This window comes from Hemibagrus wyckioides, linkage group LG15, assembly GCF_019097595.1.
Source record: "Hemibagrus wyckioides isolate EC202008001 linkage group LG15, SWU_Hwy_1.0, whole genome shotgun sequence".
In the NCBI taxonomy this organism is placed as follows: domain Eukaryota; kingdom Metazoa; phylum Chordata; class Actinopteri; order Siluriformes; family Bagridae; genus Hemibagrus; species Hemibagrus wyckioides.
Genome location: NC_080724.1, coordinates 10,582,788 through 10,604,663, shown reverse-complemented (window position 1 = coordinate 10,604,663; position 21,876 = coordinate 10,582,788). Strand labels below are relative to the sequence as shown.

Below are 21,876 nucleotides of genomic sequence, written 5' to 3'. Positions count from 1 at the left end.
TTACTGTATAGGCCTTGGGCACAGAGTAATTAGGACTAAGGTGAACTAGTATTTAGTTAATAAAGGACAAATTACTTTATACTTCTAATACGGCAGCTGATGATTTTTAGGAACTAATATTAATTAATATAAATAAATTACTTTACTCAATGTTGTTTTTTCTTTGAGGAAACCAATTTGTCTGAAGAAAGGAAAAGAAAAGTCACTGCTGCATTATTTTTTAGAAGCAAACAGAAATCTGAGTGAACGTGTGACAAGTGATTATTACATCATAACATGTAAGAGCCAATCAGGGTTTAATATGCAAATGCTGCACCACAGCTTTCCCAGGAAAAAGTGGTTGTGGCTCGGTTTTTTGCTTTAATTCCTGGTATATGAAACTACATCAGTGTAGAAATTTTTTTCCCTGTAATAAGCTTATTTTTTATTTTAAATGTTCAGCTGAATATCAGTTACAGTTTTGAGAAGGAGACAGAAGCAGCAAGACAAAAATAGCTCTATATAAAACTGGTAGCTTTGTCAGTTTTGTCTTTTTTTTTTTCTTCTGATCCAATTCTCCACACGTGTTTGGCAAATACAATCTGTCCATTTTCTGGAATATATTTGTTTACATTATTCACACATATTGGACAGGGAGGTGCTGTGTATATAAGTACGCAGTTTGAGACACAGATAGAAGTGTGTGTGTGTGTGTGTTCAAAACAACAAAGAGTACACAATGTCTAAGCTCGTAAATCTCCAAACCTGCTGGTGTGAGCGCCATAACTCTACATTCAAACAGAGAAAAACAGAGAGAGAGAGAGAAAGAGAGAGAGAGAGAGAGAGAGTGTGTGTGTGTGTAGTTATTAAAGCTCCTCCAGGCTGTAAAAAAAAAAAAGCTCTCCCGACTGAGGAATCACCTTCATACCAGGCATAACACCTAGAAAGAGAGCTACGGAATAACACCATAAAAAGCACAAGAGAGGGAGGGAGTAAAAAAATGGAGGGTGTTGTAAACATCTGAACGTTGTATAAATCACAAACCGTGTGTGACTGAAAGGAGAGGCTGTTGGGGAAAGCAAACCACAGTGTACACACAGTGCTGCTACATTATTAGATAGCTACACGGCACAGATGCCATTACTTTTGTACTTCCAGCCTTACACACTTATATACCTTTGCAGTGTGTGTAGTGCTGGCTGAAATGAGTGCATCAGGTGAAGTTTCTTTTTTAATTGATGTTCCGTGAGTCATTTTTCAACTGAATCTATTGAACTGAATCAAATTGACACTCAATCTGAATCGAAGATTGTGCAGACTTTGTGCAACATTAGAGTGACTGGTTTGGGATGTTTTAACATTCTATCAATTTAATCTTTTAAACTATAACAAAAAAAAAGTAAAACAAAAACAACAGCGTAGTAACATATGAACATTTTTAGCCTGGATGAAGACTATTGGTCTTTTGGATTAGCTTCCTTTTTTTCGTGGTTTCGTTCATCGTGGAGTCACAAAACATTCTATTCATTTTTGTCACACCTGTCATCCATGTTTGTCTTAAGCAAACCCCAAAAAATTCATATGCAAATAACTATAAATAAACATGCCTGTCAATTTTGTGATAATGTCATTTCTTAACTCACTCTAACCACTTCGGCAAAACTCTTTCTGTCATATTTGAGCCAATCCAAGGCGGGGTTAAACCTAGACTGATAAACTATAATAGCATACAAATATTTAAAAAAATACAATCTAAATACACATACATATTTGCTCATCCTCATCCCCCAGAAACCGGTAACAGTGGACAACAACTGGACATTTGAATCATTGAAACAAATCGATTCATTAAACTGAATCAATCATTCAGTGGATAGTTTTAGCACATAGTTTTAATGTTACAATTAGTTTCACATTTGTCTGAGTGTGTTTTTAAAACCCACTCTATTTTGATGGCATTACAGATCTAATGATCTAGTGGTTGAGAAGAAAAATGTCTGAAAGCAATCAACATTTTTTCTACAGATGCATGGAGCCGAGCCATTGTGCGATATATCAAATAAAAAAAACAAATAATATCAAAAACAGATAATCCAGGAAGTTGCACATTGGTCTACACTAATCTTCAAATATACCTGCACTCTCCATGTCTTAATATATTATAGTCACGTATACAGGAGCCTTATCTCTTTTCCCCTCACACACAGCATGTGTTAATCCTGAAGCTCATTGTTAGTGTCAGTCTCTGAAGCCAGCATGATTTCCTTCCCTCTGTTTTCTCAAAAATCCCAGCGAGGCTTCTAGATCTGATCTACTCGCACTAAAATAATATCTGGTCAGCACTGATTCACTGATTTACCTCCTGCAGCAGGTCAGCCTGTTCAATAGCCTTGAGGACGTTCTTCTTGGATGTCTCCTGAGCTTCTCCTCCCAAAAGGAACTCGTCTAGGATGAAGTACGCCTTCTCGAAGTTGAAGATAATGTCCAGCTCGCACACCTGCACCAACCGGGAAACACTGGCTTACTATTTTAGTTAGATTTCCATGCATTGCACCACACACATTTCCCCAGAATTTTCACAGAGCATCTAATATGAAAGACAGGCAAGACACCTACACTGCCAAAGTACTTATCCAGCAGCTCTACGTAACGATGGATGATCTCCAGGGTGATCAGCTCGTTGTCCTGGTCCTCGATAGCACAGCAGAAATACAAACTAGCGTATCTGTGACAAGCAAACAAATACAAAAAACACGTTAATAAAGTCGACAAGCGTGCTCTCAGGATGTAGGGGTTTGGGTCTTCTGACGCTGTAGTGATTTACCACTGATTATGATTTTTTACTTCATTCATGAATTACACTATATTTATTATCCATTTATAGTTACTCTAAATTGATGCTTTGTTCTTTCCGCTTGTTTAAGGCTGAGCAACGGATACAAGAAGGTTGTGTAAGATTTTTTTTTTTGCAAAAGCATTGCAGCATAATCAATTTTACATGCTTCTCAGAGACACTCTTGCTCTTCCACATGACCAGTTATTGTTATGGTGTCAGGAAACCAGGCCACTTTCTCTGAGTGCTCCATCAAACGGGATGGAAATGTCCGTGCTGGCGCATAGCAACTGCCACAAATTCTCTGTGCTTTTGGCTGATAAAGAGAAAATGCTTTTTTTCCCCCCGCTCACTCAAATTCCTTTGTTCCAGGCAAAGCACACACCCAGATTTGCCTCTTTCTCTGATGATATATAGGACGGGAGAATTGCTGAGCGAGCATTTGCTCTGCTTGAAATTATTTAACGCTGTGGAAGAGGAACGCCGGAGCGGCCGCCTTGTCAGCCTCCCACCCTCTTAATGAAGGACTCGTGCATAATCCGGATGTGGGAACACCGTGCTGCAGTGGGCGCTTTTTTCTTTTCTGCTGTTTTACCTGGCTGTGGGGAATGGTGACAGCTGGTGATTAATTGTTTACATGCTGCGAGGCACTAAAGAGTGCGGAAACGATTTCTATGGCAGAGTGCTGGCCCTAGAGGACCACATCAATGTTTTCCCTGCTGTGGCATGCTCGATTCAACCTGTTAGCTAAATTATTGAGAACTTCATTAAACAGCCGTGTAGGAACAGGGGAAAGTCACAAAATAAGTGATGGCGTCTAAATCAATCCACTCCATTAGTCTGTATTTGTATTGTTTATGTATGGATGTTTGCATGCATCCTGTGTATTTTTGGTGTGTCATTTGGTGCAGTGCCAACAGTGTCACTTGGTGCAAGATCAACTGCGTCATTGGGTGTAATATGAACAATGTCATTCAGATAAATACTAACAGTGCCACTTGGTGCAACACCAACAGTGTTATTTGGTGTAACCCTAGCATTGCCAGTTGGTGCAATGTCACCAGTGTCATTTAGTGTAATATGAATGATGTCATTTGAGGAAATACTAACAGTGCCACTTGGTGCAACACCAGCAGTGTCATTTAGTGTGATGAGTAATGTCATTTGGAGAAATACCAACAGTACACTCTGTGGTACACAAACAGTGGCTTTAGAGCAATGCCAACAGTGTCATTTGTTATAATCTCCCCTTTGGCTACTGCTCGCAAACTTGGGGTGACCATGGACAATCAACTGTCCTCCCCCCCCATGTTATTAAGGTCACATGCTCATTTCGGTTTCTTTTGTACAACATCAGAAGGCCATTTCTATCCATCCAGGCTGTATAGGTGCTTGTTCAGTCTCTTGTCATTTCAAGAATTGACTACTGCAACTGATCCAAGATTCAGCTGCACAACTTGTTAGTCTTATTAGTCCTCGCACGGCACCTCACTGTCTACGATGTACTAGCACTGCTCGACTGGTCCTACCATCTCTCAGGGTACAAGAAGTAGGTATGCATCAAGACTCTTCTCTGTTCTGGCACAGAGGTAGTGGAATAAACTTCTGTCACTGACTGTCTTCAAACGACAGATGAAGACCTACCTCTTCCTGAAGAACTTAAATTAGCACTTATTTTTCCCTGTTTGTTTTATGTATTGTTCTATGTTGTATGTAGATAAAAAACCCAACACAGTTTGAGGCTGATGGTATCCTAAGTCTGTGACCTACTGAACCAGTGTTAATGTATTCATTGATAGAGACTTCAAAGCACTCTTGTGCGTCACTCTGGATAAGAGCATCTGCCAAATGTCAGAAATGTAAATGTTATAATCTCATCTCTCCGGTCCTGTTCACCCTGTACACGTCGGACTTTCAGTATAACTCAGAGTTCTGCCACGTGCAAAAGTTAGCGGACGACACTGCTATTGTTGGCTGTACCAGGAAGGGACAGGAGGAGGAGTACAGAAAACTGATGCGGGACTTCGGTGCATTTTGTGACTTTAACCATCTGCATCTCAACACCACAAAAATCAGGGAGATGGTGGTGGACTTTCAAAAGGCCCAGGCCTCAACCTGAGCCTGTGATTATCAACTGTGACTTTGTGGAGTTTGTCAAGACCTACAACTACCTTGGAGTACAGCTGGATGATAAAATGGACTGGACTGCCAACACAGACGCTCTGTGCAGGAAAGGACAGAGCCGGCTGTACTTCCTAAGAAGGCTGGCATCCTTTAACATCTGCAAAAAGCTGCTGCAGATGTTCTATCAGACTGTTGTGGCGAGTGCCCTCTTCTATGCGGCAGTGTGCTGGGGAGGCAGCATCAAGAAGAAGGATGCCTCCCGTCTGGACAAGCTGGTGAGGAAGGCGGGCTCGATTGTGGGCTCAGAACTGGACAGCCTGGCATCAGTGGCATAGAGGTGGGCGCTGAGCAGGCTCCTGTCCATCATGGACAATCCATTTCATCCACTGTACAGCATCATCTCCAGACAGAGGAGCAGCTTCAGTGACAGGTTGCTGTCACTGCCCTGCTCCACTGACAAACTGAGGGGGTCGTTCCTCCCCCATGCCTTTGACCATGACTCTTTAATTCCACTTGGGATGGGAAAAGTCAGTGCTGACCCTACTCTCTGTCCTGGACTGTACAATAAACTACACACTACACACAATACACTCCAGGACTCAAACAGGCAGTTTTTGCACATCACCTCACTAGGTCTGTACCTTTAAACTCTTGTTTTTTTTTGCACATTACTTATCTTGTTTTCCTTACATCTCTGTATTTATTCTTTAAATCTCTGTATTTAGTATTTTTTGCTATATTTTCTTAAATTGTGTTATATTCTGTTATTTGTTATTTGTATTTTTTGTTATATTTTTGTACCCTTAAATTCAGGTATTTAGTATTTTTGTTATATTTCTTCCTATTTTATCTATTACCTGTGTTTGTGGATACTGCTGAAAGCTGTAAATTTCCCTTTGGGATGAATAAAGTATCTATCTATCTATCTATCTATCTATCTATCTATCTATCTATCTATCTATCTATCTAGTCACTTTACACTGTAGTAAGTTTTTCAATATAAACACTAGCAAAATTATTTTTCCCTCTTGTGGCTTTTACACTACTATTCTGGATCTTGTAGATTAGTAAACGTTTTAAAACAACCATGAGTTCATACTTTTCTTGAAGATTCAGGAATTGCACAGAGACAAAAATATGTGTCCCAGAACAGCAGGCATGAGACCCATAAAGTCATTAGAAGCTGATGTGGAAACCTGGTGGACAGAGATGTCTTGCACACAACAAACAAAAGTTGTACAGGCAAGTATGTGAACAGTTGCACTCACAATGCTGCAAGCCTTAGGGTCAATTAGGGTCATTCAAAAAATGCTAAAAGAAAATGAGATACTGCCATACTGTGTCCCTAAAGAAAGTGCAAAAGAACTTGTATTGGCTTCTGGCTAGTTTCCAAACATGTCCCCTTTAATATTTACCTAAGCTTAATTGGCTTTGGGAAGCCGTTGCCCTCTGAGACTGGCTTCTCCCTCGCAGATCCTGTCCCTGGTTGTTACTAAATAATCCAGATATGAAACTGCGTTCAACTTCAGACATCAAGCAAAACCTGAGCAAATTACCAGAAATGGATGTGTTTGTTTAGCAATCGATGACTTGAGCAGCATGGTATACCTTCAGTCTCAGACTGGGACACCAGGAGTCGATATCAGAATAAATGAGTTCTAACGCCGAGGTTTGTCTTGAACGAAGTCCAGGATGTGTCGGAGTGCATTAATCGATTATTTTAATGCAGTAAAAAAGAGCGAGAGATGTGTGAGAGGTGTGAGAGGAGTGAGGAAGCCAGAGAGAAAGATACACACACACTGTGAACTGTACTGCAGGAGGTCGTGGTCTCTAGAGACAAATCAATCAATTTAGCAAAGCTGAAAGACAAACCTACTGATTCTCAGAAAAATAAAGAAATAGATAGATAGATAGATAGATAGATAGATAGATAGATAGATAGATAGATAGATAGATAGATAGATAACCCTGAATATCTTTAATACAAAGATGAACGTGTCATATGGTCATTACTATGTAGTTTTTTGCTGAAAAAGTTGGTCTATATTGAGCATGCAGATAGCACACACTATCTCAGCAATGAAGTTTACTCTATTTATAAGCTTTACGAGGTGTGATGTGATGCATACCAGGAAATATGACTAAGTGACAAAAAAAAGACTTTGTACTGTCTGTAATGACACTGAGCACGTCAGTCAGACAGGAACAAGTACTGTATAAGATTATTTCAATCTTTTGCTTCTAGAAAGATGCAATTATCTGTGAATAAAATAAGACTGAAACTGTCAGTGCAAAATGTCTAATTTTGGATTTTAATCTCAACGATAATCTGATCATCTAACAACGAGAATTACTGGATTAAATATTCAGAATATTTTGCATCAGGTTTGACCTACATTTAGGGTAACAAATAACTCACTGGGTTGCAAATATGTTTATTCCCAGTTTCATTCCTTTATTTATTCAGTTTTTTTTTTCTTTCTTTGGATCCACCTATGGAATATTAAACATTTGAGGCTACAGTTACCATAACACTACTTTCTGTGTGGCCTCTGGAAAACCAAAAACTAGGAAGTCAGCAGACTCAAAGGTTGCTGTGATTCCTCTATGAAAATGATACTGAAAGACAATACTTAGTCATTTGGTTGATGCATTGGCGTGAGCTAGAATCCAACACAAGCATCAAGCTGAGCAGGTAAAGAATAACGATCTTGTTGATCAGAGTGTCTCTGGAATTACAGGTTACACAACTAACTAACTAACTAACTAACTAAACTTCCGGTCACTAGAAGAGAAGATTCTGTACTAAAAGATCCAGATTAACTTATACTCTGCTTTACCAATTATTGGTCGTCTTTAACCTCTTGTCTTATTGTCCTCTTGAGCTTGAGGTTTTCTGCCACATGAAAGTCTTCAGGATGAAGATGGCTATACTTTGCGGTTTCTCTGTAACAAGACCAGCTGCTTTTTTTGGTTATATTAGAAGAGAAAAAAAAAGAAAGTAGCCAGTAAATAAATGACCATTAATATCTACTACAGCATTAATATAACAAGTAGTAATGCAGCAGTGTAAATATAAATGGATAGAACATACAAGTTGTCTGTTAATTACTATAAACTGTAAGTGTAAACAAATTGCTGTGATATCAGATGAATAAAACATCTCATAACGTGCTATTGTAAGAAAAACGATTCACTTCATGGTGGTAATAATAGATTATGTTATTGATTATGTTCCTATAACAGCACACTCCAAAGTGTTTTATTTACTTGCTTAAAATTTGAAAGGCTTCAAACTCTTGGTCATCTACACAATGTTCCCACTGGGTTGTGAATCTATAAGAAGGCCAAGATCTTCCAGCTCTTTCTATACTGGGTTTCTGCAACTGCATTAATTATTTTTGATCTTCCGGCTCTTTCTAAAGGCAAGCAAGACATCTCATGAAGATGGAGTAAGAGTGTTTTTGATTGAAGCAGCTTAAGAGATGAGGTTTGAGAAGCTGAGATAATGTCAAGCTTTAAAGGATTTAAATCTAAGGGAGTGATCTGATGGTGAGATTTCTTCCAAAAAAAACATGTAATAAATAAACCAGGCTACAAAACTACACTTCGGTCCTCTATTGCTCAGAGTGCTTCTTTGGCATCAATACTCCTCATTTTCATGGAGAGAAATGGAGATGTGGTACAGCAGTGCGTCACACAGCCAGACGGTGAAGCAGCAGCTCTGTGCACATCTGCTGGGCACTGATTGTGATGCCGACCTTGTCATTTGCTAATCAAATGCAGAATAAAACAGAACTGTCGCCTCTGGAAAGGATACAGCCTGCGAGACGATGCATCCAAACCACGCAGAGTCTCTCATTCTCATTTATCTCACACACACTATAGCCACCCTGACTGATTCACCATGACGAAACTGGACCAGAACCACACAGCTTCACCACTTTCAACATTTCTGATGTCAATACAGCAGCCCATCTGTGTCTCATACTTGTTTTGCACCACACCTACATTGTGTAACCGTATAATTAACAGAAGCAATCACAGAGTCATCAAACCATACTGGATTTATCCTACCTTGTGATGATGAAAGGGCATACCAGATGATGAAGTCGCATACCTGATGCCCTTTAATGCTTGTCGTTTGGCAAAACCGATCAAACCAACGAGCTGAGCAGCTTAGGGTTTTACAAATGTCTGGATGATACCAAACCTGAAAGTTCTATTTAATTTACAGAAATCCAGATGTAGATTTAGACTTCTAATGAGAAAGCCAGAAACAAGGAAACAGTGGCTTCATGAGAAGTAATGAGGAAGAAACCTTGAGACTCAGAAAAGGACTTTACCAAGGTTACCTAAGATTTACGTAAGATACCTACGATTTCCTTGATTAATTTACATCCAAAATCTCCAAAAGGGTGCCTTAGAATAGATTGGCATAAGCTCCATGGTCTCTGTGGATTAGGATAAGCGGTGAAGAGAATGGATGGATAGATGGAGGAATGGATGGATCTTCAAAAGGGAAAAAAACCCGTAATCATTCAGATATTGTATAAGACACTCAATACCTCCACACTCCAACAGTGGCAGTTCTGAGACTCCTAATCCTCTGGTCTCTGGGCAGAACGTTAACTACTCAGCTACCCAGACACAGCTTAACAATCAGCTCAATGGAGGACAGAGTCAGAGCAGGTCAGAGATCATGGGATCAGCAGAGCCTCATCATGGAGGTGAGGAATGAGCAGTTCTGACAAGTGCAAGTCTGGTTAAGGAGCAGGAAAGCAGAAAAAGACTCATTACAGTGTGTGATGGAGGATTTTCACAGCACAGGAAATCTCTTTTAACAAGAGAACAATGATGAGCAGGCAGTCTCTGAGGACACAGCTTGATCTGAAGGGGATTCTCTGGTTTTTTTCTTTCTCTTCTTTTCAGCTGGCTATATATTCTCTCTCTCTCTCTCTCTCTCTCCTTTATCTTGACAGTCTTCTTTTCTATTTTAGAATCATGGCTTTTTTTACACCTTCTTCTTCACTCCTCTCACAATTCCTTCTCATACCTTTCCTGAGCTTATGCTGTTTTGTTACCTTTTTGCAACCGTCAAGGTATTGTCTGTGTATCACACACACACACACACACACACACTACCCTCTAAAGGCAGAATTACATGTCTCTCTTGCCCTGGATACATCGCAAGCTCCAAGTCCCTGAATGCAAAGAAGAAATCTGAAATATCTGCAGTCTTCATCTTGCCGGTTTTGCTCTAATCATCTGTCAGAAAAAAACATTATACAGAATCCACTATCAAGAGGATAACCTTAAATCGAGTTATGGAGTAACTCAAGTTTGGAAAAATGAAGCATGTCAGACGCTCAACCTTTTTTTCTAGTTCACATCCTAGGAGGCTTACATTTGGGATGTGAGAGCAATTTCTCCGACCAAAGGTTGTCGAGCCTTTTGATATGTTGACAGGAAACAAACCAAAAGCATCGATTCAGCTCTGATTCTGATGCTGAAAATGGAGTAATAGGTGTGAAAGGACCGTTAGATAACATGGCACGCAATTCCATATTTAACACATCCTGATCGTTTGCAACATACTTTGAGTTTGATGTTCACATGGAGTGACACCAAACTATGCCCTGAGGAAGACAGTTATTTGGCTCAAATGGCTTGTTAAGCTCTACATCCTCCTTTTGATACCGTTTCCACACTGTAATACAGAGCAGAGGAACAGATCCCACGCAACTGAGTGTGTTGGAAACAGTGAACACCTTGAAACAGCTGGAGGAGAGGATGTGCGTGATGATTTAAACAAGCTGTTTGCACAATGCTAATCTGGTAGCTGTACGTTTCCCTGTCTTGCTCCAAGGCAAAAGTATTAGACATTGTCCACCAAAGCGTCTTAGCTGACTGATTACCTTCTAGATAGAGAGAGAAACTGTGCGCTTTTGGCCAAACTGTCACTTTTAGGTTTGTGGTTATTTGTTTTACGTCCAGACTAGTAGTTTCTTTGTGTCAGCAAGAACACCAATTCACTTTATATTGGCACAGATATGTGTGTGTGTGCGTGTGTGTGCGACTCTGTTTTACTCTCATTTTTAAGGTGACCTTCAAAACGATTAGGTTTCTGATGCTTGCAGTACTGATTAAATCCCTCAAGTAAAAAAAAAAGAAGAGAAAAAATCCTTGAAATATTTATCTGATCTTCTCGTCCCACAGATAAGCATTTCAGCACACGCTCAGGAGAGAAGAACAAAAGAGGGAATGGAAACGTGCTGCAGAATAGCTTAATCCACAGAGCGTTCTCGCATACTAACAACACCATCAGCCTTCAACGAATTTAAATGCACATCCGGAACGGCCTTCACCTTCACGCGACCTCAGGGCCTGGATACACCAAGGAGCCGTTAATCAAATCGCTGACATGAAACTAATGATGATGTATTTACAGAAACACAGAACAAATTCAATATGCGATACTACTTGCAATTCTGGTCTACGTTTTGTTCAAGTGCACTAGCACAATTAATTAGTAAGGAAGACTTGCGCGGATACAAAGTCGATTACTCCGTGAAACAAAAAGAACTGAGAGCAAGAAGCCTTTATTATCCCCACACATACATTACAGCTCAGTGGAATATCCCAGCTGAGAAAGTTGGGGCCAGAGCAGGTAGCTACGATACAGCACCCCTGGAGCACAGAGGGTTAAGGGCCTTGCTTAGTTGCCCAACGGTGGAGCTTGGTGGTGCTGCAGCTTGATCCTCCAATCAACAACCCAGAGCTTTAACCACTCGAACCACCACTGTCCTAAATGCGTACGCCAACATCAGCAAACGTTGGCATTTTGATCGTTTCTGTATATTTATATCGTGTCTATAAGACAAGTCTATGACAGCCAAATAATTTTATGTGGCTCTGTGAATCAGCCTGAGAACCTCATTTCCACAGTGACATATGGTAGCATCACATTGTGGGGCCAATTTTCACACTTCTAGGAAACTGGTTAGTTAATACAGGAATAGAAATCCTGGTCCGATCCGAAAGAAGGTTGAGACTAGGGTAAAAGTTCTAAGCATACCTTAAGCATATAGCCAAAGCAGCACTGGAGTGTTTCAACATCAAGAACCTGAATGGGTTTTAATGGCCAAGGCAACAACGTGTTTGAGAATCTGTCTCTGATTTATTTTTATCAGGAAGAAAATATCAGGTTCCAGTTGGTTCTACCACGTACTGACTCAATACATGAATACTAATGTCTGCTTTTTTGTTTGGTTAACCTTTTAATTGTACATGTAAAAGAAAAAATCCCAATTAAATTCATTTCAGTTCTCACATCTTTACTCACGTTAATGAACGTGACCTTTTCTCACTCACGATGGCTTCCAAAGTAACAGTCTGTTACTGTTTGGCAGAGTACCGTTCACATATTTAGTAGTTTGTGTGTTTTTCTGTCATTCTCTTGCTAGTCTTTTCTGTCTCTCTTTCTGTCTGTCTGTCTGTTCTAAGGTCATTGTGGTTCATCGCTCAACCAACCCCATCAGCTACCATGGCAACTGGGCTACATTAAATATTCTAATTTGCTCTCCTGACACAATGCCATCAGATGAACGACTCATTTCATCCTTTTCTTAACCTGGGATTCCTATCTGCATATTAATGAGGCAGCCGAAAGGGGGGACGGATTAGGAATTCCCGGTCACAAAAGAGGCTGCGGTTTACAGGGAGAGGTGCAGTGTGACGATGCAGTGTGCGTGTGTTTATGCAATGTGATTAAACAGCTGGGAAAACTTGCAAAGCCATCTTTCCCACCGCATGACCCATGAGCTTGATCAGAAGAGCTCAATGAGTAACTCTGCTGGTTCATTTAGTAACTCCCTGAGCAGCAGATGAGGTCGTATTTACACAGAGAGGCATGTGTGGCCTTTTCCAGGTAGGAGTTGAAGGCATGGGTCAATCTCGTCCTCGGACCGACAGCATGTTTGCCTGAGGCATGCTCAGATGCAAAAGGCAAGTCATTTCAAACAAACCATGCAGAGCCAATGCAAAATGGATGCATTAGTGAAGAGACATACAGCTGTGTACAAAAATGTAAAAGTCTATTTTACAGTTTATCTATTGCACATCAAAATTGGTGTCTGTTAAAACAGCTAACCTAAATATTACAGCAAGTGCACCTCCGGGTATATGCATCTTTATTAGCAAGCACAAACGTTTGCATTTCCGCTGGCGTGCTTTAATTTATTTATCTGAATGTGCCTCATTACAGTGTCTAATGACTTAAAACAGTCAACATATATTTAAGTCTTATTTAATGCATGAAAAAGCTTAAAGAGGCTCAAAATTAATAGTTAAGGGGGAGTAAAAAAAACCCATCTTTCATAAGACCAAAATTTACCAAGACTTTTCTAGAAAAGAGAGAAAAAAAAAATATCAAAGAGAATATAATATTTTCTCATCATTTCAAAGCGAGGGTGTGTAAACTTTTGCAATAGTGCAGTTGTGTAAGCTATTGCAATAATGTGGTCAGTTGGGCAGCTCCAGAGTTAGTGGGAGGAGTCTGGTGGACAGTTCAAGAAAGTTGTGGTCTAGAAAGGGGGTGTGGTCAGTTAGGCAGCTCCAGAGAGGTGAGTGAGACGAGACAGGTGGACAGTTCTAGAAAGCTGAAGGGGGTGTGGTCAGTTGGACAGCTCCAGAAAGGTGAGTGGGAGGAGTCAGATGGACAGTTCTATAAAGCTGTGATCTAGAAAGGGGGTGTGGTCAGTTGGGCAGCTCTAGAGAGTTGAGTGAGAGGAGTCAGGGACAGTTCTACAGAGTTGAGCAGGTGGGTGGAGTCAGGTGAACAATTCTAAAGGGCCTACAGAATAGAATGGGTACAAAACCGTCCCTAAGTAATGTAAAGTCATATGACTAGCCCAGATTTATGAATTTAAGACTGAATTTGGGTTTCATAAAGTCTCTGCATTGCAATTCATATACGCTTGACAGGACACTGACTCACACTGCATATGCACTGAGTATTAGCAATGGTAAAATATAACAGTCCCAGCATGAGTTCTAGATATCCTGCTGAAGCGTATCATGACTGGACAGATCACTGACCTTTTGTAAACAATCTTGAGGTCTCTCCACTCCAGGAAGCTACACATCTTGGGTTTTCGTGCCAGGACGGTCTGTACCAGCTCACGTGTGATCTTCTTCTTCTCCTTGTCGGAAAGTGGAATGTACCATTTCTGCAGGCGAAGCTTGCCTTGCCTGCTGAAGAGCAGCATGAACTGCATCTGAACGGAAAGAACACAAAGAAATGTGAATGGATAACGTGAAGGCTTCTTAAGCTAAACTTAACAGGTCTGAATTTTAATTATAAATTCATTTAAATTAGTTCCAGAACTTGACACTGATGAAACAGATTTTGTTCATTCTTTCAGCATCACTGGAAATGGATTTCTAATGAAGATCAGGTTAATCAAAAAACATGTATCTAGGTAACTTCGCAAGAACTGGCCACAGGGGGTGGGGGGATGCTGTTTAAGAAAGGTGCTTGGACCCCGCTGATCGCTTCTACGTTCCAGCTTTACTCAACAGGTAGTTGTTCTCCTAATCGGCCTTATTGTGGTGCTTTAGTGCAGTTTTTGGCTCATATCGCGAGAACAGTTCATAGTAGACATAAAAGAAACAGATTTACACCAAACACACTTCCTCAGACACTTTTTTCACTTGTAGTTTCAACACTCAAACTTCCTTCCCTTTTCTTGCAGCTAACTAAAGTATGCTCAAGTCATGAAATAACTGAAAGAATCTGAGGTAAAGACAATTCACTGGGTACATAGTAAAAAACAAACAAACAAACAAACACACACACACACACCTTAGAACAAACCCAAACCAAAGCTCTGCTGGTCAGGTAATCAACTATATAAATATTGATATAACCAACAAGTCAAACTGCCTGGCACTCAATATACAAGCCAAAGCAAACACTTCTCAGTAACAGGTTAATACTCTTGACTTTCCTATCTTTACTATTTATTCTCTTTTGGTAGGATGTTAATGTCCTTCACACTTAAAAGCAGGATTGTTACCGTGTTTCAAACAATTTCATGTTTAGTATATGGTGTTACAGTACTGATTACCTCTGAACTGTCTCTTACCATATCCCATATTGAGTACCATATTACTCAATCAAATTTCTTACTTTTCATGTCTTTCGTGTCTATTTTGTAAACCTAAACCAAATCACATTACAGCAGCCACAGTTTCTCACCACAGGAGATGCGACTGCACCCAAAAAACCCTTTGGCTGTGTAATCGGCTTCTGTCGTAAACATGTCACATCTTCGCCAGTGTTGTCACTCTGAACACGTTTCGTAACTTTATCATACACAAGCCATATTTTGAGCTAAGCTGCGCTATACACTGCTACACTAGTTAGAGGTTTTATTAGTTTCGGTTGTTTTAATGCCGTTTTTCCTTGCTTTTGTCACATAATGACAGCGTGATAAACAGTGACAGCATACCAGATCTTACTGAAAAGAGAAAATAACTGGATTAGGGATTGTTTTATTTTTTTTCTTCTGCTTTCACAAGGATGTCTATTGCACAAAGAATTTGTGATCATTGCCTGCTAGTTTTCTTTCATTTTTCACTTCCATGTGTGGTGTTTTTTATATATTTTTTAACATTAAACTGTATGTGTTAATTCTGCGAAATTCTGATTAAAAGCTGGGCAGTGTAATATAACTATATAGAAATGTTATAACACATTAATATATGACATACACTTTTCTCAATATTGTGTGTATTTTCAAGTGATGTTTCGATTGTTGTTTGGATTTTTTTCCCATATATTTTCTGCACTTTTTGGTGATATTGTCCAGTTTTTAAACTCTAGTTTATTCCACCCCTATGAACATCATTTAATGGTGTGTTACTTAGTGATGTTTTTGTGTGTGTTTGTGTGTTTGTATAAACAGCTACACAACAATAGAAGTAGCTGTAGTAATTATTGCCTACATATACACCACATTAAACCATATTATGGGTGGTAAATATATATATATATATATATATATATATATATATATATATATATATATATATATATATATATATATATATATACACACTATATATATATAAACATTGACGTTGCAGCTTCTTGTAATTAGATTGTTTTTTATCCAGTTAGGGGATTAAACCCATGTCCTGGATTATCTGAGAAGTAAGAGGAAATAACAAACAAACAAATAAAGGCAATTCACAGTGCATTGAATATCTGTACATGATGTTATTGTAACAAGAAACCCACTTAACATTTAAAACACCAAAATAAAGACCAAGTAGCATCCTGTATCTATTATTATTATTCTTTCAGTAAATAGTTGGAAACAAACCTGAGCTATCAGATCTCAAACAAAGTGTTTCTCTTTCTATCTCAGTTACTTTTGACAAGCGACACTGTAGCAGTTTGCAAACACTCACACACCTTCACCTTGTTTTATTCCCCAAAGCGCACGCGAATATTCACCGAGACACGACATACCTTTTCTTCCGCTTAAAGAAAACAAATTTCCTCCAAAACAGTGTCGAGCATGCCCTGGTTCAGAGGCAGAGTTGTGTTGATCAGTCCTCTGTGCGTGTAAGAGAGTGTATGTGTAAATGAGTGCGTGTGTGTGTGTGAGTGTGTATGTATCCGCCTTCTCTTCGTTTCCCTTCTCAGTTTTCTATCTCTGACAGATACACAGAACTGTCAGGTGACCTCCAATTTCTCATTGGTTTCAGGATTCATTTAAAGGAACGCCATTCGTTTAGAAAAATCCGTTATCCCCACCCATCCTTGAGGATCATACATCTGATTGGTTGGCTTGCACGTCGGTTCTAATCCTGTGTCTCCGCCCCTCTTCCTGTAAACGCTGCTTGAAGGATAATTGTCTGGGTATAATGTCCCCAGGGCTGTATTACATACCGGGGCCTGGAGAAATCAATTATGAATAAAGAAAATTAGAAATCACTTTTCACATAAAGGTCACCGAAAGTATTGGGATATTCTCCAGGGGATGCAGGTTTTTGTAAACACACACAGAGAGAGAGAGAAGTCACGTGCTCACTCAACACCAGGTCCACCCGTATAACCCCATGGCTCATGTGAAATCAAACCACGATATGCGACTACTAAAGTAGAAACAAATCACGAATCAATTACAACCCAATTATGCAGACGTCATGTGCGTTACACAAAAATCAGCATCATCGCGCCATCTAGTGGCTCATCCTTATTTTCCATTAGTTTTAATGGTGAAACTCACTGCTCACGAGCCCTACAGGTGTTTCTTTCCCACAGGGCCGGAAACGAAACCGAGTCTACATAAATTAACCTACAGCACATTAAAAGGTCCTGCTGCTCGAGAAGCGAGGCAAATAAGGTTGGAATTCAGACTTCCACTAAAGGATGCACTTCATAGGAAACTATTCAAGATCACAGGCCATAGTGCTTCAAGCATGAGGTGCGTACATCTCAGTAAAGCATATTTCTACTTAAATTCTTTATTCTGATTGGTCAGACGGAAGTGATTAAGGAGCTATTTAGAACAAGTTGCAATGGTTCATATGGTCAAGCTTGTTTTTTTTTTTGCGAGATTATGGCAGGAGTAGTCAGTGTCAGCACTTTTAAGCCAAGGAACGTTGTAGAAACGAGCATTTATAGCTCATTTGATTTTTTTTTTTTTTTTTTTTTTTAAAAAAGATTAATACATTTAAACTTTAAGTGATTGGCTAGTTGTGGCAGGCTAGAAGAGGAATAAACCACAAGCAGAGTTTTAAAGATGTATGGTCGGTTTGGGTGCAAGATGTGGACACCTTGGAAATATTTTAAGCATTCAGGATTTATACTGATCATATTTATACTCCCTTCAAGACAGTGACGTAAGGACGTTGGACGTCAGCATCATAAAACACCTTTATTTAAACCACAAAAAGGGACGTCACAGGTTAAAAAGAAAAAGTTCTATTAAGAGTCAGTGCGCGTTCGCCGTTGTCTTCCGCGTGCCCTTCCTCAGCGCGCGCACAGCAGAGCACACCTCGCGCTGCGTGATCGTGCCGCGCCTGTTGAACTTGGCAAGGCGCGCGGCTTCCGTACCGACGCGCGTGCACAGCTCTGCGCGCAGCCATCCGGGTACCGCAACAGTGTCTTTAACAGCCGGACTCGCCTGCAGGAGGACAAGGGGAGAAAATTAACACACCAAATGAAACATTAAGGGTGCATTTTTAGATCAACTTGTTGCATGTTAAAACTTAAAGCTAAAGAGCAGAGCTCTCTACATCCCACGGTGGAAAACTTGCACCCCATGTCAACGGTTTTTCCTTTAATAGCTCCTTTTTAACTTGATCAGGTAATGGGCTTCGTGGTTTGTACTGAAGTCAAGTCACATCGATATTTCTTGAAAAAACTAAGCAGAACCATATAGCAAGTTGATCGAACACCACAGCTCGGCCTGCAGTGTTTAAGTGAACCACTTTTTTATCCATTCACGGTTACAGTTAAATATGTGGAGCATCAGGAACATCGGGTTAGAGCAGTTATATCAACCAGCCTCTCCATCTTAATTATGATGGGAATTAAAGATCATGCTTAACTAATTTATTATAAGAAGGTTCTGTGTAGTGTCCCATGCTTCTGTGTGGAAAATAAATCTGACTTTAGCCAGGAATACGTCACAGCTGCTACAGATACAGAAAATCTAATTCTGACTAATCAGATTTTTCACCAACACAATCTTATTTCCAAACGAACCCGAAAACAACTGCGTGAACATGTGATCTCAGGAACCAACATGCGTCATGGACCTTTAGAGTTAAATATAACTAAAATATACAAGTGACGTCACGCATTAATGCATGGTTAACAAAGACTGCAAGACGAACACCAGATCATGCTCTTATTTATTAAAAGAAATGAACTAATGCACGAATGTAACAAACACTACTGAATACAGAACCAAGAAAGGCATGTTCAAGCAGACCAAGATCATCTATAGTAAGTGTTCATGTTCAGATAGTCTTTAATTCAACACACCTTATTGAGCTTGTAAATATAGTTGCAGTACGCCTTGGTGGGTCTCCGGGCTTTTCTGCTCGCACGCTTCTGCTTCTTCAGAGCTGCTCCATTGTGCGGGGTTTTCATCGTAAAAGCTGCCGAAGACCTTTCACCAAACTGCTGCTGAAAAGTTCTGTCCAACAAAACCCCGTTACCTGCTTACCTTTTCAACCCTTTATGCAGGTGCAGCATATCCTCTTTATACAGCCTGCACTGATTATAGGGGGCGGAGCTTAATATGTTACGACGCTACATATTAACCCATTTACTCCTTTGTGAAAATAGTTGTTGATTTATTTTAGTGAAATGCTAGCTATATTAGAGTTTGTTTTGGTTTTATGGGTTTTTTTTGTGTGTGTGAGACGTATTTGGTCACATGACCTGACCGTGTGATTTACTTCGAACAAGGTCTGCAATTGAGAAATATGTTTTAGACAAAAACAACAAAATATATATATATATATATAAAATACAGACCTAACCACCATGACTGATGTTTAAAATCTTTTAAATACACTATTACTGATACACTATATTGCCAAAAGTTTAAATCATTGAATCGTCATTGAATTCAGGTGTTGTTTTTCAGGGGTTGGGCTCGGCCCCTTAGTTCCAGTGAAAGGAACTCTTAATGCTTCAGCATACCAAGACATTTTGGACAATTTCACGCTCCCAACAGTTTGGGGATGTCCTCTTCCTGTTTCAACATGACTGTGCACAAGTACACAAATGCCTTTCCCAGTTTTGGAATGGCATAAAAACATGGATGAGGGAGTTTGGTGTGGAAGAACTTCACAGAGTCCTGACCTCAACCCGATAGAACATCTTTGGGATGAATTAGAGCGGAGACTGTGAGCCAGACCTTCTCATCCAGTATCAGTGCCTGACCTCACAAATGAGCTTCTAGAAAAATTGTCAAAATATACCCATAAACACACTCCTAAACCTTGTGGAAAGCCTTCCCAGAAGATTTGAAGCTGTTATAACTGCAAAGAGGGGGGCCAACTCCATATTACATTAATGTGCATGTAAAGGCAGACGTCACAATTTTGGAATGGCTCACAGTCTCTGCTCTAATTCATCCCAAAGGGTTTCTATCAGGTTGAAGTCAGAAACTGATGTTGAACTAGAAGGCCTGGCTCGCAGTTTCCACTTTAATTCATCCCAAAGGTGTTCTATCAGGTCGAGGTCAGGACTCTGTGCAGGCCAGTCAAGTTCCTCCACACCAAACTCACTCATCCATGTCTTTATGGACCCTTTGCACTGGTGTGCAGTCATGTTGGAACAGGAAGACGTCCCCAAACTGTCCCCACAAAGTTGGGAGCATGAAATTGTCCAAAATGTCTTGTTATGCTAAAGCATTAAGGGTCCCTTTCACTGGAACTAAGGGGCTGAGTCCAACCCCTGAAAAACTACACCTGAATTCAATGATTTGAATTGTCCCAAAATTTTTGGCAATATAGTTAGCTAGCTCAGAGTGGGTTACATATGGGTTATGTTAGAGTTAGGGGTGCTAACTGACCACTACTAACGCGTGCCATCACACGCTCACATGCTAGTCCATTTTCTAGTGCTCACATATTTGCTGTTAGACCCACTTATTTTGAGCTGTACCACCTACCTTGCTCTGGTCTGCAGAAATATCAGTGTCAAGTTTCACTTACGTGAAATAAATTTCATAGTTACATGTGTTTTCTGAAGACTCAATTTCTCAGTCAGATCCATTAACTGCGCCAAACAGGAAGTCGGTTATTTTGGACTTTATATATTTGATCAAAATCATTGATTCTACAGGATTCATCAGATTCAAAGGAAATTTGGTCAGCATGATGACAAAATGTCCATGATACAAGATTCCATGTAGAGCAATCATTTAACACTTTGCTACATGAATACAAGTGTGGATTAATTCTAATGTACATCATACAATGTGGCCTAATGTTCATATTTATAATATCATTGCTTTTGTCAGATGCACAAGCCTATAGAGATTCATTATCACAGTGCCACCAACTGGCCACTGAGACATTTTAATACTCCTTCCTGAGGAATCATCAGATTTTAACCAGAGCAGCATGAAGTGCAGATGCTCTTAAATGTGAACATTTCATTTCTAGCAGTTGCAGCAGATTTCGGTCAAAGGCACAAAAGACATTCATAATAAATTCAATAATTCATAATAAAGTCTCACAGATGTGAAGGTGTCTCTGGTTGGGTGAATTCTTATCATACCTGACCTAAAAATAAATATGATTCTAAATATAAAATAAATATAAAATAAATGCAGAATCTGCATCCAAGGTGTTTTGTTAGATATTTTGTCATCGTAATTTCAGATCAAGTTTGTAGGTTTCAGGATTCTTTTCATTTTTCAGCCTGAAAATTAGCACCTTCTGTTGCTGAAGCTAAGCTCTAACCATTTCACAAAACAAAACGAAACGAAACGAAACGAAACGAAACGCAACGCATGGGGAAAAGAAGGCTTATTCGTTGTTTGCTTAGTGATTGCAATTCTTCTCACAGGCAGCAGAGGGCGCCAAACAAAACAATACCAAGCACGGATCATCGTAAAGCTTGAAGGTTTGAAGACTGGTCTCAAGTCAAGCCTAATGTCACATGAAAGGGATGTTCATGACAAGACATTTAAGATAACATTCTGTCTTTTTTCCATTTCCTCTCTTTTCTACTGCATGTGGTCTCTGAGTGCTTTTCCTTAAGCCCCTGGACTTGCTTCTGTCTCTTCATTCCAGCTCATATTTTCTAATCAGGAACATTACGTGGGCTGGTTTTCTGCCTGGAGTCAGAGGTCCTTCTGTCTGCACTGAGATAATGATTTGATCTGTGCTGCATC

General features: G+C 39.8%; 2 protein-coding genes across 6 annotated transcripts in view; both read right to left on the bottom strand.

Annotated features, from left to right (window-relative positions):
* LOC131366044 (AP-1 complex subunit sigma-2) overlaps window positions 1-16,662 on the bottom strand; it is a 36,169-nt gene extending 19,507 nt beyond the window's left edge. For 2 of the 5 annotated variants that reach the window (XM_058410155.1, XM_058410154.1), the window contains exons 1-4: window positions 16,476-16,662; window positions 14,036-14,214; window positions 2,596-2,704; window positions 2,339-2,476 (exon numbers count right to left, since the gene is read on the bottom strand). In XM_058410155.1, the coding sequence (XP_058266138.1) occupies window positions 2,339-2,476; window positions 2,596-2,704; window positions 14,036-14,214 (426 nt within the window). In that variant the 5' untranslated portion in view covers window positions 16,476-16,662. The remainder of the gene's footprint in view (window positions 1-2,338; window positions 2,477-2,595; window positions 2,705-14,035; window positions 14,215-16,475) is intronic. The other 3 variants (XM_058410156.1, XM_058410157.1, XM_058410158.1) reach the window with 2 other exon arrangements.
* A 1,208-nt stretch (window positions 16,663-17,870) lies between these two features.
* LOC131366045 (histone H2B type 1-A-like) lies at window positions 17,871-19,257 on the bottom strand. Its single transcript, XM_058410160.1, has 2 exons — window positions 19,005-19,257; window positions 17,871-18,138 (listed from the first exon to the last, which is right to left on the bottom strand). The coding sequence occupies exons 1-2, from the start codon at window positions 19,110-19,112 to the stop codon at window positions 17,947-17,949; spliced, it is 300 nt and encodes a 99-aa protein (XP_058266143.1). The 5' UTR covers window positions 19,113-19,257; the 3' UTR covers window positions 17,871-17,946.
* Between the last annotated feature and the right edge of the window lie 2,619 nt (window positions 19,258-21,876).

Bases quoted from the DNA above. Each gene is read 5' to 3' on its own strand.
- LOC131366045 (XM_058410160.1), bottom strand. From the start codon at position 19,112: ATGAAAACCCCGCACAATGGAGCAGCTCTGAAGAAGCAGAAGCGTGCG. The intron at 18,139-19,004 runs GTGTGTTGAATT...GTCCTCCTGCAG, and splicing joins ATATTTACAAGCTCAATAAG to GCGAGTCCGGCTGTTAAAGA.